The sequence below is a fragment of the Maylandia zebra genome, linkage group LG7 (assembly GCF_041146795.1).
Source record: "Maylandia zebra isolate NMK-2024a linkage group LG7, Mzebra_GT3a, whole genome shotgun sequence".
Classification (NCBI taxonomy): domain Eukaryota; kingdom Metazoa; phylum Chordata; class Actinopteri; order Cichliformes; family Cichlidae; genus Maylandia; species Maylandia zebra.
Genome location: NC_135173.1, coordinates 41,421,218 through 41,436,729, shown reverse-complemented (window position 1 = coordinate 41,436,729; position 15,512 = coordinate 41,421,218). Strand labels below are relative to the sequence as shown.

The window sequence follows — 15,512 nt, the reverse complement described above, 5'->3', positions numbered from 1 at the left end:
ACGTCTCTCGCGGAGTCCTTTAGTGCTGCAGGCAGGCAGCGTGTTCAAATAGTGCACAACTTCAGTTTTTTTATTTCTATGAATTCTGCATTATTAAGTGATAAGAACGAGTACTCTGATATCCTGTAATCATGTTGACGCTATAATTTGAGATACAATAAAAGATACAATAAATAAAATATGTTTTTGTACAAAGTATCGGTATCGGATCAGTATCGTCGATACCACCCTGAATTTTACTTGGTATGGGATCGGAAAGGAAATCAGTGGTATCGCACATCACTAAAGCGCAGCAGCCTTGGGCTCGGTGCCAGTAAAGGGATAGATGCTTAAAAGTGACGCTTCTCACTTTTAAGACATACTTTTATTTTAATTTAAACACCACACAGCCAAAGTTTACGGATAAAGAAAGAGAGGAATGGAGGCCAGAGAAACGAGCTTCCATGACTGCCAAGTTCGTTTGGTTTCTTTAAAAAGAAAAGTAGCAACAAGAACCAAACTCGCTTGTCCAGGACTTAATGTTTCTAAACTGGTGCAATGCGGAGAAGTGCGAGTACACTACGAGATACTTTATTTCCATGCATTTATTTTTAAATGAAATTCATGCTGATACTAATGATTAACCAGTGACACCCAACCAAGATCGCCCATGGCATTGTTTTCCCAATTATCTCAAATAGCTCCCTGTAGTTAATATTCTGTTATCTCTCCTAATGTGATTTTTTTTTTGTTGTTGTTGTTGTTTAAAAATGCCATTTACACACAAACACACACTGGTCCACGTCATTAAATTAGGCTTTTGGAACCCTTGTGGTGGGTTTTTAAAAAGACACTGATGCTATTTAATACTGATTTTCTGCACCCAGCCTGTTAGTGATCACATCTGTCGTCACTGCTGGGTTTATGTTGCTGTTGACAGGAAACAAACCACAGTAACTACATTCAATTGCTAATAAACTATGTAATATTCCGTAGCTGTAATGCTGTATTGCTGCAGTGCTGTATACAGTTGCAAAAAATATGATTAAAGGAATAATAAAGTGACAACAGACAGTTGGCGTTTTGAAGATCTTTATGACATTTATTGAGCAAATGCTGCTGGGAAATTGTTCATGATGAGTAAAGTCATGGGATTGCAAACAGTAGCACCTCATTAAATTCTGTATTTAAATTCAAGTCCATCCTATGCATACAGGAATGCATGTTTCTATCATTTACAGTATATATTTTTTTCAGTTGCAGTCAGGTAAACATAACAGACACTGATAAAAAGCATGTTTAAGGCTAGGAGTTTCTTTAGGTTTCTTAAGCTTTATCTGCTTCGGTAAATGGATGTATATGGTATTGTGTTTATCATATCACCGTCCATTTCTTCCGTCACTGTTGGCTGTGTATTTGTTGTTGTTAGTTTCTTTTTGGCTCAGTTGGTATCTTCACGTGTCAAGTAAGGCTTCGTCAGTAGAATACATATGTCTGCATCGAGGACCCTCCATCCGCCAGTCCCCCACTTTTGCTTCAACTCCAAAACCCTCTCCGCAGTAATATTGTTTATTGATTGCTTTCTAGTATTTACTCTTTTTAAGGTGTATTTCTACCATACAGAGAGGAAAGTATTCCGCTCCCCTGAGCTAACATGCAGAGACACCCCACCCACCCAAGCACCCACCCATTCGTGAGCTCACCCACTAACTGCAGAAAGGAAAAAAATATAAGGAAGAATAAAATATCTCAGTCACTTGCTCCTGTCCGCGTCTGCTGTGAAGCCCGTTTGAAGCTTTCACTCAACATGCATTTTTGAAATTTGTAGCGTTTAACTTTTGTCTTCTCGCTCTGACTTGTTTTGTATGTTTGAGAGTGGTTATCTTTATTACATCGCTCTAGCTGTATGATTTTCTTTGTTATGTTAGTTCTGGATTGATTGCTTGTGTTGTTCTCTCCCCTTCCTCCCCTCCTTCTCTGCTCGCTCACTCACTCTCCGTCACCTGCTTGATGGACTGAGTGGAGTGTTTCTCGGTCTTCTTAGTAGAGACCAGTTTCTCCTGCAGCATCTCTTCCGCCTCCTTCACTGTTTCGGTCACAGTGACGGACTTGATGACATGCTTTGACCCATCCTCTCCGGTGGTGATTGTCTCCACGGTCTTGGTGATCACAACCTTCTGGCTGCCGTCTTCCTTGACAGGACTCTCGTCTACGCCGTTGGTGATCACATCAGCTTCTTTTCCTTCATCCTTCTTCTCTTTCTCCTCAGGGCTACTCTTGTCTATGTCACCGTTCATGGCAACATCTTTCTTTTCAACTTTCTTCTCTTCTGTTGGCTCGCTCTTTTTCTCAGTCTTGTCTTCAGTGCTTTTAGGAGCCTCAGGCTTTGCGGTCTCGGTCTTTGGGGATTCAGCTTTTGGGGAGCTAGATTTTGGGGATGCTTCTTTTGGAGACTCTGCTTTAGGAGAAGCAGGCTTGGGAGATTCAGATTTAGGAGACTCTGGTTTTGGTGATTCAGACTTGGGGGAGGCAGGCTTAGGGGATTCAGACTTGGGGGAGGCAGGTCTAGGAGATTCAGACTTGGGGGAGGCAGGCCTAGGGGATTCAGATTTGGGAGACGCAGGCTTTGGGGAATCTGACTTTGGAGAGTCAGGTTTTGATCCCTCTGTTTTGGGAGCTTCTTCTTTCTTTGGAAATTCAGGTTTTGTTTCCTCAGATTTAGGAGCATCTTCTTTCTTGGCCTCGGCCTTTGTAGCTTCAGTTTTTGGAGCCTCTGTCTGGGTTACAGCTGGTTCTGAGTCTGGCTCATCTTTTCCCTTCTTCTCATCTCCCTTTTTGCCTGCATCCTCTTTTTCCTCCTTCTCATCTCCACTTTTGGATGCTTTGTCACTACCTGCATCTTCATCCTGATCTCCACTCTCTTCTTCAGCACCTGCTCCCTCCTCTTCTCCACTGCCCTCTTTGTCTCCAGCCTTCTCTTTGTCAGGAGAGGCTTTAGACTCTGGAGCTTTGGTGCACAACATTGTCTCCTCAACTTCTTCCTCCTCTCCTCCTCCCTCTCCTTCTTCATCACCTCCCTCTGCATCATCCCCCTTTTTTCCCTCATCCTCACCCTCACCACCTTCTCCCTCTGCTTCTTCTTCCTTCTCATCCTCACCACCTTCTCCCTCTCCCTCTTCTCCCTCATCACCACCTTTTTCATCCTCCTCTTCCTCCTTGCTGGGCGCACTTGAGCTAACTTTGGCTTCAGTGACAGCTACGACTTCTTCTTCTGCTTCTCCTCCCTCCTCTCCTTCTCCCTCTTCCACCTCACCCTCTGCTTCCTCTCCCTCTGCCTTCTCCTCCCCTTCTTCCTCTTCACCCTCCTCTCCTTCCTGTGTGGCAGAGAGCTCTTGCGCTAGCTCTGCCAGGGCCTCATCCATTTCAGCCTTCTCATCCTCAACCCTTGTCTCCTCAATGATCTCCTCCACAAACTTGTGCTGCACCTTAAGCTTTGTGGGCTCCGACTTAGGCTTAGAGATTTTAGTGGTGGTGACAGTCTGGCGGTAAGGAAAAGTGCTGAAGTGGGTCTCCTCACCCTCTAGGAGTTTCCTAGTGTAACAAATGCATAAATCAGATATTTAAAGTATGCTTCTATATGAAAAGGACTGCAAATATTGTTTCAAAATTAAATTTCAATTGTGCATGAGTGTATCCTGTACCTGTATGCAGCTATTTCAATGTCTAAGGCCATCTTGACATTGAGCAGGTCCTGGTACTCGCGCAGGTGACGAGCCATCTCCCATTTGGTGCTCTTGAGCTCATTATCCAGCTGGTGAATTGTTTCCTGAGTGAAATACACAAAAATCAGCTGTTGTTATAGGGTTGAATATGTTGAATAATTTAAATGCAATACGAGGTCCAGTGCTCAAAACCAGTCTTCATGTATTATGCAAATTTTTTTTGAAGCCTTAATAGTTTTTCCAAATTATCTGTTGCAGTGCTGCCCATGTCTTTCTGTAAACTCTGCAGACTCTGCGCAACAAGGCTGCTTGCTTTTTAATACATTCTGACGCAATACAGTATTCTAGAGATGTTGAATGCCTCTGTTTCAAGGGCAGCCTCCGCACTCTTTCAATACACCCCCACCCTCGCCCTAAAATCTCAGTGGTGTGATGCAAGGACAGAGCCAATCAAGGCATCGACCCATTGCCTCTGACTCAGCAAGAGAGAGAGAGAGAGCGGGAGAGAGAGAGTCTGCTGCAGCGATTCCCTTTTAACCATTTCGTGACTCTTGGAAATCTCTCCAGCTTGTGAATACAATCAGCCTGCTTAAGAGAAAAGTGTTTGTGCTGAACAGTCACAGTTAGGCAGAAGGGGACAAATGTTACAGAACCTGTCAAAGATAATAGAAACTAATATTTTATATTTGTGAATCTTTTTTTTATTTGATTTTAAAGGCTCACGCTTAAATGCTGCGTCAGTAAAACGTAAATGTGTCCTATTAAGAACATCAACTCTTTTATCAAGTTTTAAAAACAGGCTACACAATTCTTTAAGAATAATCTATGACAGGGATCAATAAAGTATTCTGATTCTGATTCTGATTTCAAAACAGAATTGCCTTGTTTTAGAGTTGAACGTCTGTTCTCAGCCCACTCACCGCTCTTACCGGGCTGCCTTCTTACCTGCAGGCTGGCCAGGTCGCTGTTGTGGCGGTCCTCGATGTCATTAAGCTGTCTCTCCAGTGAGTCTCTTGTACCGCGGACGGACTCCAGCTCCACCGTCTTGGACTGCAGCTGACGGCGATAGTCGGCTATCTCGTCACGGGCGGACTTTATGGCGTCCTTGTTTTGCTCTGCAGCCTCGGTCAGCTTGACGTAGCGGCACATGAACCAGTTTTCCACCTGCTGCAGGTTCTGGTTGGAGTGGCCCTCCAGTTCGCTTCGAATCTCCCGGAGAGCCTCGGTGATGTCAGCCTTCTGGAGGTCTTTCCTTTCCACTGTCACCTGAGACGCCTGAATCTGGGCGATGAGGTCGCTGACTTCTTCCTCGTGATTGTTGCGGATGAAGGCGATTTCATCCTGCAGCGACTGAACTTTCTTCTCCAACTCAGACTTTACCAACTCCGAGTCGCTCATGTCCTTCTTCAGGACACGGATTATGGCCTCTGTCTCCTCTCGGATGCGAGCTTCTTCTTCAAAGCGGTCTCTGATCCGCTGGATGTCCTCGTCGATGTGGTCCGTGTCGAGCTGAATTTGTGCCTTGTCATGGTGGATTTGCTCCAGCAGCTCCCGTAGCTCCCGCAGCTCCTGGTCATAGAGGTCGTCCATCTGGGAGCGCGACACCTGTTTGTGCCGCAGTGCCTGGATCTCCGCCTCGATCTGCTTGTTCTGCTGCTCCAGGTAGTGCACCTTGTCAATGTAAACAACAAACCGGTCATTGAGCCCTTGAAGTTGCTCTTTCTCGTTAGAACGCTTGTAGTCTCCGTTCAGAATAGAGGTTTGACTATAATCAACGCTGTCGGCGGAGCTCAGCACAGCTGAGCTGTATGCCCGGGTTGCCGGCATATTCACGCTCCTCTTGTAAGACGTGGTCACGGTGGAGCCGGGACTGGCCCGGGACCAGGACTGGGACCGAAAGCCGCTGGAGGGGGTGCCGCTGGAGCGGCTGTAGCCATAGCTGGTCGTTCTGGTATCCATAGTTCTCCTGAAGGGACTCCCTACAGTGTCCACCGGGTAACTCATCCGGTTAGACCACAGAAGGGGATGTGCGCAAGAATGAAGGAGGACGGTGCAGGACGTGCAGGAGTGTGGCGAACGTTTATGTGGGTGTATGTGTGCGTGCAGGTGAGGGGTGTGTGGCTCTCACAGCGACTGAGACCTCCTCTGCGTGCTCCTTATATATCCGAGGCTCTGCAGTTGCCAAAGCAAGTATGAGGCAATTTTATTCCATCCACTGAAATAGGGGGAGGGGAGGGCGCATCCCCCTCGGGCCGTCTGCTAATGGTCCGGGGTCCCGTTCAGCCTGAACCACGTGGGCTATACGGGTTACGTGGGTGTCCGGCTTAAAGTAACCTGACAAAGTAGATAGATAGATAGATAGATAGATAGATAGATAGATAGATAGATAGATAGATAGATAGATAGATGTAGCCCCCTCTTAGTTCAGCACCATGGACAGCAACATGCAGTTCAACAGCAGTATCAGTTGCATTTATTCTCGGTTGAAAAAATAAACATTCTTATCCTTCTTGTCAATAATACGGTATAAAGAAGGTAAAAGGGAGTGCCCACCCAGTGATCCACAGTGTGTGTGTGTGTGTGTGTGTGTGTGTGTGTGTGTGTGTGTGTGTGTGTGTGTGTGTGTGTGCGTGCGTGCGTTCCTGTCTGCATGCTGTATTTTTGTGTTTACATTAATATTGTCCATAGTTTGTCTTTTTGGATCACTGCTGCACAGGGTAGTCAAAAACAAGCCATTTTTTGAGGGGGTGGGATTTTTAGTCTTTGTTGGACAGAGCAGTAAAGAGCTTATATTAAAGTAGGAGGAGATCAAGGTGGAATGACTTGCAGGAAATGGCCCAGGGTGGAATAAAGCCTGTGCCTTCCTTAGAAGCCTTTTGGCATATAGGCAACCTGCTCAACCAAGTGAGTTATAGTGGCACTCCATCCCAAATAAATAGCTTACCTTATCAAACATCTATGGCCACACATACAGATAATTCAAACTTTAAAGTTGAGTGTTTTTTCTGTTTACCAACACTTCTAACCATTAATTGATTTCCAAACTTCCGTGAAAAGAAAAATATCATCATAAAGAAGCTGGATTAATTTTCATGAAGAGAAGTCTGTTTAGGTTAAGGCACAGCTACAAAGTACACTGAATTTTCCAACTCCTGACACAGTCTGTTCTTACAATTGAATGTCTAAACATCAGGTATTCATTCAATAACTTGGTTAACCGACTTTTGTTTTCTTTTTAATCTCCATCATGACAAAATATAATCTTTGTTAATTTACAGAACTGTTTAGAAATTAGTCTGTACAACCTACACGGAAATGTGTTTTAGCTACAACACTGTAATAGTCAGTGTTTATATTTGTACATGCTGCACGTAAACTTTCTTCCAAGTTAGTAGGATTTTTGCATGGGATTTGTGAGTTATCGAAGCATTTGATAAGGACATTTCACCCTCAACAAATGAAGCCTCACTGTGTAGGTTGGCTGCATTGTGGCTTGGGCCATCAGGGTATTGATCTTCTGTCAATCTTGAAGCTTCACTCAAATATCGTGTGACTTTGATCAATGTGAAAATGATTGTTGAAGGTAATGCACCACAAACAGCTGCATCCGCCTTTTTTCCCCTCCACTGCTTATTTAATTCTGTCAAAATTCTCAAACCTCTCCTCTGCAAGTGCAACCATATTTAAAATCCTGCAAAGCCAGTGCGGACATAAGGACCAAGACAGATACTTTATTGCACATCTGGAGATTGCACTTTAAATTTAAAGCTTTTCAAATAATAATAATAATAATTATCACCTTGATCTACAGTTTATGTCCCCGTCCCCCCCCCCCCCCCCCCCCCCCCCTCATTTCCTTCTGCTGAAAGGTTTAGTCAGGCAGTACAAATGCATCAAGCTTGGCCAATTTTAGATTGCTCCAGAGACAGAAAGGCAGACAGCGAGAGAAGAAGAGAGAGAGGAAGACAGAGAGGGATACAGAGAAAGTCACAATGACTTTCTCGCCCTGTTTATGCATGTCTGCCTATTCTAAGCGCCATCGTGTATTGTAAGTAATTATACTCCAGGAGCCACACCCCAGTCTCTCTGTTTGCAGACTTTACTGTGCCCTTGATCACTGTCCCATGACGTTCTCTTCGGGCCCTGATACTGGCTGCAGGATTTCAGACAGATATATTTGCTGTAGGGCTGTCGACTCAGAACCTTGAGGTGCTTTTAGATGCCCTATGAGGGCGGTGGTGGTGTGATGTACAACTTAGAGTGAGTGTGGGTGGGTTGGGCAGAAAAAGGGGAGTCATTCAACATCAGTTTTGGGCTCCAGCGCACTGCAGAAGGGTTGGAGTGTTTTCAAATAGCACTGCAGTAGAAACAGGCTCTAACAAGGAGACAAGCCCATCCCAGTCAGCCCCAGTCTGTCCCAGCCTGCAACCTGCAGTGAGCCCTCCACAGTATTGAAGTGTACCCGCGTGGGGTCAAGGTGTGGACAACCTTAAGTTGCATAGTGTAGAGGTGTACTGTTACATATTCACAGTAAGCTGCAAGGTCAGCGTGACCTTTTATTAAACCGATACGAGTGGATCATAAAAATGAGCAGCAGCATAGCAATCTTTTGTAATAACAGAATAACACAAACATATGTAAGACATTCACCTGTAAACTTAACACATAAACATCCTTGCATCAACTGACTAATAATGAAACTAGTCGTTCAACTACAGTTTATAATACCTTGACTGTGTTTGCTTCACATTCATGTGTAAACTATATACACATGAACATACATGCAGTTCATTTGTTTTGCCATTTTGTGTAGAGCCAGAGGTGGTCATTTGCAAAAGTAGTTCACTAATGAAAAAAAAATTGTGCTTAAAGGTGTATTACTGTTGATCAACAAATATCAACAGATGTTGCTGCATCCTGTATCAGAGGTTACCTGAATAATCTTACTTTCTTCAATACTCCCATCTAAAAGTGTCATGAAATACAAAACTAAGACGAAAGTTTCATCTTTCCCATGGGTAGTGGGTCATAATTATTTATTTATTATTTATTTATGTGTTTATGGTTTATATGATTGGTGAACACACGCTCACTTTCTGCATTACATTCAGTTGAGTGATATTTTATGCTTAAAAATGTCCTATGAAATAATTTCATACTCCATATTCTACACGCTAAGTGTGTATTGAAAATGATATATTTGCACTAATGATGACTCTGTAGACTTCCATGTAGTTATAGCTATAGACTTTCAAAGTTATACATACATTTCACTAATAGAAATATTGCCTTTACCTTTAAAATAAAATCTATCTATCTATCTATCTATCTATCTATCTATCTATCTATCTATCTATCTATCTATCTATCTATCTATCTATCTATCTATCTATCTATCTATCTATCTGTATGCATATCTATACATACGTATGCATATCTATATATATATGTATATATCAGTTTTGTACTTTGGTACAACTACACTGAATAAAAAATGAGAGAGTCAATAGCTTCAAGCACAGAGCACATATACCAAAGTCCAAACAACCGTTTAATTGTCAAATCTAAACCTGGTTCTCCCAGAGGTTTCTTCCTGTTACAGTTTTTCTCCATTGGTTTGGCTCATTTCTTGAAACAGAAATTACATTCTCAAAACTCTAAGATCATTTGGCAAAACACTCTTACAGTTTAGCACAACACTATAGCTCACCCGCAAAAGCTCATATCTCTTCCAAAACTGTTCACACAGGCTTCAATCTAAATCCCTTTCGCATTTAAACAGTCAGTGTCTCCAAAATGGCAAAGATCCTTCTCAATAGCTTTGGCTCATTTCTCGACACAGATGGGACATTCTCATCATTCTTGGTGCTTTTGTCAAAATAAACCTGGATGGTTGATCACAACAACATGGTCCACCTGCAAAAGCTCATATCTCTCCTAAAACTGTTCACTCATGTGTCAAAACTACATTTCTTTCTAATCTGAATAGTCAGTGCCCCCAAAATGCATCATCCCTTTGGCATTGTGTGAGTACTGCCATACAAAATGTTTAGATGTTTTGTCACTATGGCAGAGGACCAACAATATACGACAGAAAAGAGTAGCCTCCAAGGTTTGACATCACAGATTGCACTCACACTACCAAGGAAGTTATAACCATTTTTTATTCACACGCAAAGAAAGTTTCATACATATGTAAAAAGAAAATGTACATTACAGTAGTAAATTGTATGAACACAAAATCAAAAAACAAGGACTTATTCAGTGGTCGCTGTACTCATTCTCCCGCTCTTGTCCACTGTCTTCACCCTCCTGATTATTTACACGCTGTTGTCCGTCTGGCCACAGATTCTCGTCCACATCACAGCGGATACTTTCTCTAGCAATGCAACGAGGGAAGACACGGCGTGCATGCCGCAACCATCCCCTGCATTGATCTCCTGTAATGTCGTCACACGCTGCGTCCATAGCATGGAGCAGGAACGGCTGATCCTGAGCATGATGCTCATACACTCTCCAGCTCCAAGCAGAGAAAAACTCCTCTATCGGATTGAGGAAAGGAGAGTAAGGTGGTAGGAACCCCATGACCATCCTTGGATGCGTTGCAAACCAGCCCCTAATGAGTGGGCTATGGTGGAAATTGACATTGTCCCACACAATTACATGAATGGGTAGGTGAGGCCCTATGAGACCTCTCTCATTTTCAGGGATAAAATCGGTATAAAGGCGATCCAAGAAGATGAGGAGCTTGTGTGTGTTGTATGGGCCAAGACTGGGGATGTGAGTGGCCACACCATTCTCAGAAATGGCAGCACACATAGTTATATTGCCCCCTCGCTGACCTGGGACATCCACTGTGGCCCGGTGGCCAATAATATTACGGCCACGTCTTTGGCCCTTGGCCAGGTTGAAGCCAGCTTCATCCACGAACACCAGGATGTGAGGGGTCTCATGTCCTTCCAATGCCATTATTCTCTAAAATAGAGTAAAGAACATAAAATCAGTCATACAGAAGAGTCATATACTACAGTTAGACAATTACATGTTCTCCCCCACAGGTTCAATATACTACAGGCCACTGCTCCAGTGGTTCTAAACTAGTGATAGGCCTATGAGGAAGTACTGCAGGGTATTTGATAGAAAGGGGAGTGGGAAATACTGATGACTTACTGAGATGTTACAGTAAAACCTACAGTATTAGATAGATTTGATTGGGAGACAACAAAATAAGGATTATAATGAGAATCGTATCATACAGTAAACTGCAGTTTTCTGTTGAAATTCTTAAAGTCAGATAAAGAAAATACTGATTCTGAAATCAGGTAAAGGAGGTATTGAAACCAAATAAGTGAACTACTGCTTACTGTGATTACAGGTAAGGTTATAATGAGAGACAACCAGTAACTGACTTACATTTACATACTGGTAGCGCAGATCCTTCACTCGGTCAGAGTTCCTCTCAAATGGTACCCTGTAGATTTGTTTCATTGTCATCTGATGCTTCTTGAAAACCCGGTCTATTGTGGAGATGCTTAATGTGTTTATATTCTGGAATATGATTGTCCTGAAGGATGGCATCACAGATCTGTCTCAATGTGATGGCATTATTTGCGGCCTCTTTCCCCTATTCCTCCACCACGCATTCTCAGTCCTCCTCCTCTTCTTCTTCCTCCTCTTCCTTGAGGAAGAACTTCCCCTTGTCCGTTTGCTTGGCCTTGTCTATCCATGTTCAAAGATCGGACTGGCTCTGGTCAAGCTCTATATATCTGTGTTTGGCAGCACACAATCATGGAACACACCTGTGTGTGACACTACCCCTTCGTTAGTCTAGTTTCACCTGACTGTCAATGACTGTCATCAATTTATCAAATATTCAAAGAAGTTCATATATGGTATTCATGGTATTATGTTCTTGACCAATTTTGACAATTGAACAGACAGTTGTGCATGCAAGTACTTATACAATGAAATCATGCTGACATGTTTTGGAGGGAATGATCATTAGACTGAGAATCAACTAATCAGTTTAGATCTACAAGATCTATTCATTTGGAAAATGTGCTAAATGTGGGCTAACTGTATAACTGTAGGCTACTTGTACTTAATCATTTGCAAAGATGCACTGAGACAATTGAGACATGTACTAAGGCATTTTCCATTTGATAAAATGAATGAGAAATGCCATTCTGTTGTGAACATTTGCCAAGAGGTTTGGAGGTTTGTCCATGTTATTTTGAGAATGTAATTTCTGTTTCAAGAAATGAGCCAAACCAATGGAGAAAAACTGTAAAATGGAGTTTCTCCTTCCCACTGTCGCTTGCTCATAGGTGGTCATCTGATTCTTGGGGTTTTGTCTTTTTTCTCTGTATTATTTTAGGATTATCTACAACATAAAGCTCCTTGAGGCAACTGTGTTTTGTGATTTGTTGCTATACAAATAAAACTGAATTGAATTAAATAACTGGATAATGACAAATGCTTCGTGTTTGTGAAGTCAATAAGTCAGACTACTTCCAGATTCAACCATGGCATAGTATTAAAATTTACAATTTATTAGTACATTTGTCAAACTAAAGCCCAGTTTCTGGTTGAAAATAGGTAACCATCAATTAGCAGGAGTTAAGACTGCTTTTTACAAAATACATATATTTTGATTCAAAGTGAGACTTTACGAGTGTTAGTTGGTGTAGTCACCAAGTTTAGTCATCTCTAATTGTAGTATTATATTTAGAGCTTAATCTACCTAATGTTAGGGTTCCTGGGTCGGTGACCCAGTGTTTTGTGTTTTTGGTTATTTGATTTTGTTATTTCTTTATATTCTAGCTTTGCTTTACGGGTTTTTCTGAAGTTAAGGTCCTCTGGGTGGGGTTTGGTTAGAGTTTTAGTGTTTTGGTTTTCTGTCTGTGTTCCTTTGTTGCTGTCTTCCCTGTCTGCTGTATTTCCACGTCCAGTCAGTGTCTGTGTCTGCCCTGGTCCCACGTCTCTGTTCCCTTTGTTTTAGTGCTTGCCTGTGAGTCTGTGTTATGTTTCCTGTTTTACTTTGGAAGTCTATGTCTGATGTTAATGTGTCTGGTTTTGCTTCCCCTGGTCTCGTTAGGCCTGATTTGCCCCAGCTGTTTTTCCCTCCTGTTACTCATTCCCTGATTGCTCCCTCTGTGTATTTAAGCCCTGTGTTTCTCTGTGTCCATGTCGTGATCTACTGTTTATTTTGCTGTGTGTTTTGCCAGTCCACCGGTGTTAGTTTATTTTGAGTTTTTTCCAGTTGTGTTATGTTTGCGTTCAGCATTAAAGCTGTTTTGGTTTAAGTTTGTCTCTGGAGTCTGCATCTTGGGTCCTATCCCTGTCCGCACACAGCCGTCACCTAACACCTAAAGGTTTTAATGTAGCCTTCTTGTAATAGTATTCAAGAGGACTGGGAATCTATAGCTTAACTAAATAATTGTAATACTTACCACAATGATGCTTCGATCTTTCATGCAATTAACAAGGCTGCCTGTTGCCTTTCTGTCACTTATTTATTCATGAGGTGAAGCAGTATGTCATGAGCCAGAGGAGAGAAAGAATGACACTGAGACATAAACAGACAGACATAAACACAGGGAGATTAATTAAGACGTCTGCTGATAATTCTCAGCTCCTCAGTACAGAGAGACTTCACAGGTACACTTATATTACATTGTAGGTCCATATATGAAAATAGGACATTTGATTAACCCTTTCATGCATGAATTATGACCAGTGTTGGTCAAGTTACTTGAAAAAAGTAATCAGTAACTAATTACTGATTACTTCCCCAAAAAAGTAATCCCGTTACTTTATTGATTACTTATTTTCAAAAGTAATTAATTACTTAGTTACTTAGTCACTTAGTTACTTTTTAAAAACACAATTTACAACCTGAAGAGGTGATAAAGTGATAGATCTTTCAGCCCAATTCTACTTTTTCTGCATAATCCATCATACAAAATGTAATCAAATGGAAAAGTCTCTTTTTTTAACTTGTTTTATTAGTTTTATTCTTTTAACTTTATGCATCAAGTAAAAATTTAATTATATGCACCATTCTCTGACTTGAATAAATTAGTTTAACATTTAAACCTATTTTCTACACATTCCAGCACATAAAATAAAATATTTTTTGTGTTTACACTCAGTCTTTCAAATAGATGCAAGTAAAACACAGCAGAAAATAAATAAAGTCAAAGACTCAGCGGTCCTGTTGCTCTATTTTCACCTGTAAAGCAGGACTGCGGTAGGCGGAGGTTTACCCTGGTGCAGGTGTGCTGCGGTCAGTGGAAGAATCCACGAGTTTCTCTGTGAATTTCCCATTACGTCGTAGCGCACTCGGTGCTTGCTTGGAAGTTTAGGGGGTTTTTTTCACTGTAAAAAGAAGTTTTCTTCCCACGCACAACGGACACTAATGTTTTTGTCACTTTTTATGGAATCAAACTCAAAGTAAGGTCAGTACTTCCACGCTTTAAACGCTGCACGCTCATACTCTCTCCTGCACTCGATATGTGATCCATTGTTGATCTGCACACAGCTGTTGTCACTAACAGCGCACTCGCTTACGTCACTGTCGTGAGACATTCTTGCAAAAAATCACGGTTTTAGTAACGCAGTAACGCAGCGTTCCTACGTGAAAGTAACAGTAATCTAATTACCGTTTTTGCAATAGTAATCCCTTACTTTACTCGTTACTTGAAAAAAGTAATCAGATTACAGTAACGCGTTACTGCCCATCTCTGATTATGACAACTTCAATCAGGACTTTTTTAAAAGTATTTTTATTCATCTTTAGGCATGAAAAAAAAGATTTTTGAACTTCATTTTCTTTTTAAGCATGCACTTTTCAAAGAATTGTTTGCATGTCCACTTAGGTGGACAACTGATGTGTATGGAGTGACACATCAGTGGTTTATGTGCAAGTATACCATCAACACTGACACAAATACAAGAAAACGGCCTTTGAATAGCTGTTCACTGTAGTGACCACTATGTGTGAAAGGGTCAATGATCAAATGTCACATCTTTGACTGTCTTCTTTCTGTTAGGAGACCTCGGTCATCAACCCAGAGTTTTGGGTTTTCATTATTATTGTACTTTGATTTTGCCTTAATTTATCATTTCTAGTGTTTTGGTTTCTTTGTTCGTGTTCTACTTTCTGGTTTCTGTCTGTGTTTCTTAGTTGCAGTATCCCCTTGTCAAGTCCGCGTCTCTGTGTTATGTTTCCTGTTTTACTTTGAAGTCTGTGTCTCAGGTTATTGTATCAAGTTTTGCTTCCCCTGTCTCGTTAGCCCTGATTTGCCCCAGCTGTGTTTCCCTTCTGTCTCTCATTCACTGATTGCTCCTCTGTGTATTTAAGCTCTGTGTTTTCCTTTGTCTGATCGCCATCGTCCCATGCTGTGTAGCAGAGGTGTGGACTCGAGTCACATGACTTGGACTCGAGTCAGACTCGAGTCATTAATTTTATGACTTTAGACTTGACTTGAAAAAATGTTCTAAGACTTGTGACTTGACTTGGACTTTTACACCAATGACTTGGGACTTGAATTGGACTTGAACCGGTTTACTTGAAAAGACTTGATATTTTACCCCAAATATAAAATTTAACATGCATATTATATAGAGATTGAAAATGTGACGTCATTCACGGGTAGAACCGCAAAGGATTCTGGGAACTCGTGGCAAGCGGTACTAGCGCACGCAGGCTTTCAATTGAAATCAGTCACACAGCGATAAAAAGAAACACAAAAATGTCAAGAAGCTGTTGTATTATTAACTGCAATAGCCGGTCGCATGACAGCCACG

At 41.8% G+C, this 15,512-nt stretch overlaps 1 protein-coding gene across 1 annotated transcript; it reads right to left on the bottom strand.

Annotated features, from left to right (window-relative positions):
* Positions 1 to 1,054: 1,054 nt before the first annotated feature.
* Positions 1,055 to 5,889, bottom strand: nefma (neurofilament medium chain a). Its single transcript, XM_004538321.4, has 3 exons — positions 4,647 to 5,889; positions 3,681 to 3,805; positions 1,055 to 3,570 (listed from the first exon to the last, which is right to left on the bottom strand). Exons 1-3 carry the CDS (start codon positions 5,703 to 5,705, stop codon positions 1,965 to 1,967), a joined length of 2,790 nt encoding a protein of 929 aa, XP_004538378.1. The 5' UTR covers positions 5,706 to 5,889; the 3' UTR covers positions 1,055 to 1,964.
* Between the last annotated feature and the right edge of the window lie 9,623 nt (positions 5,890 to 15,512).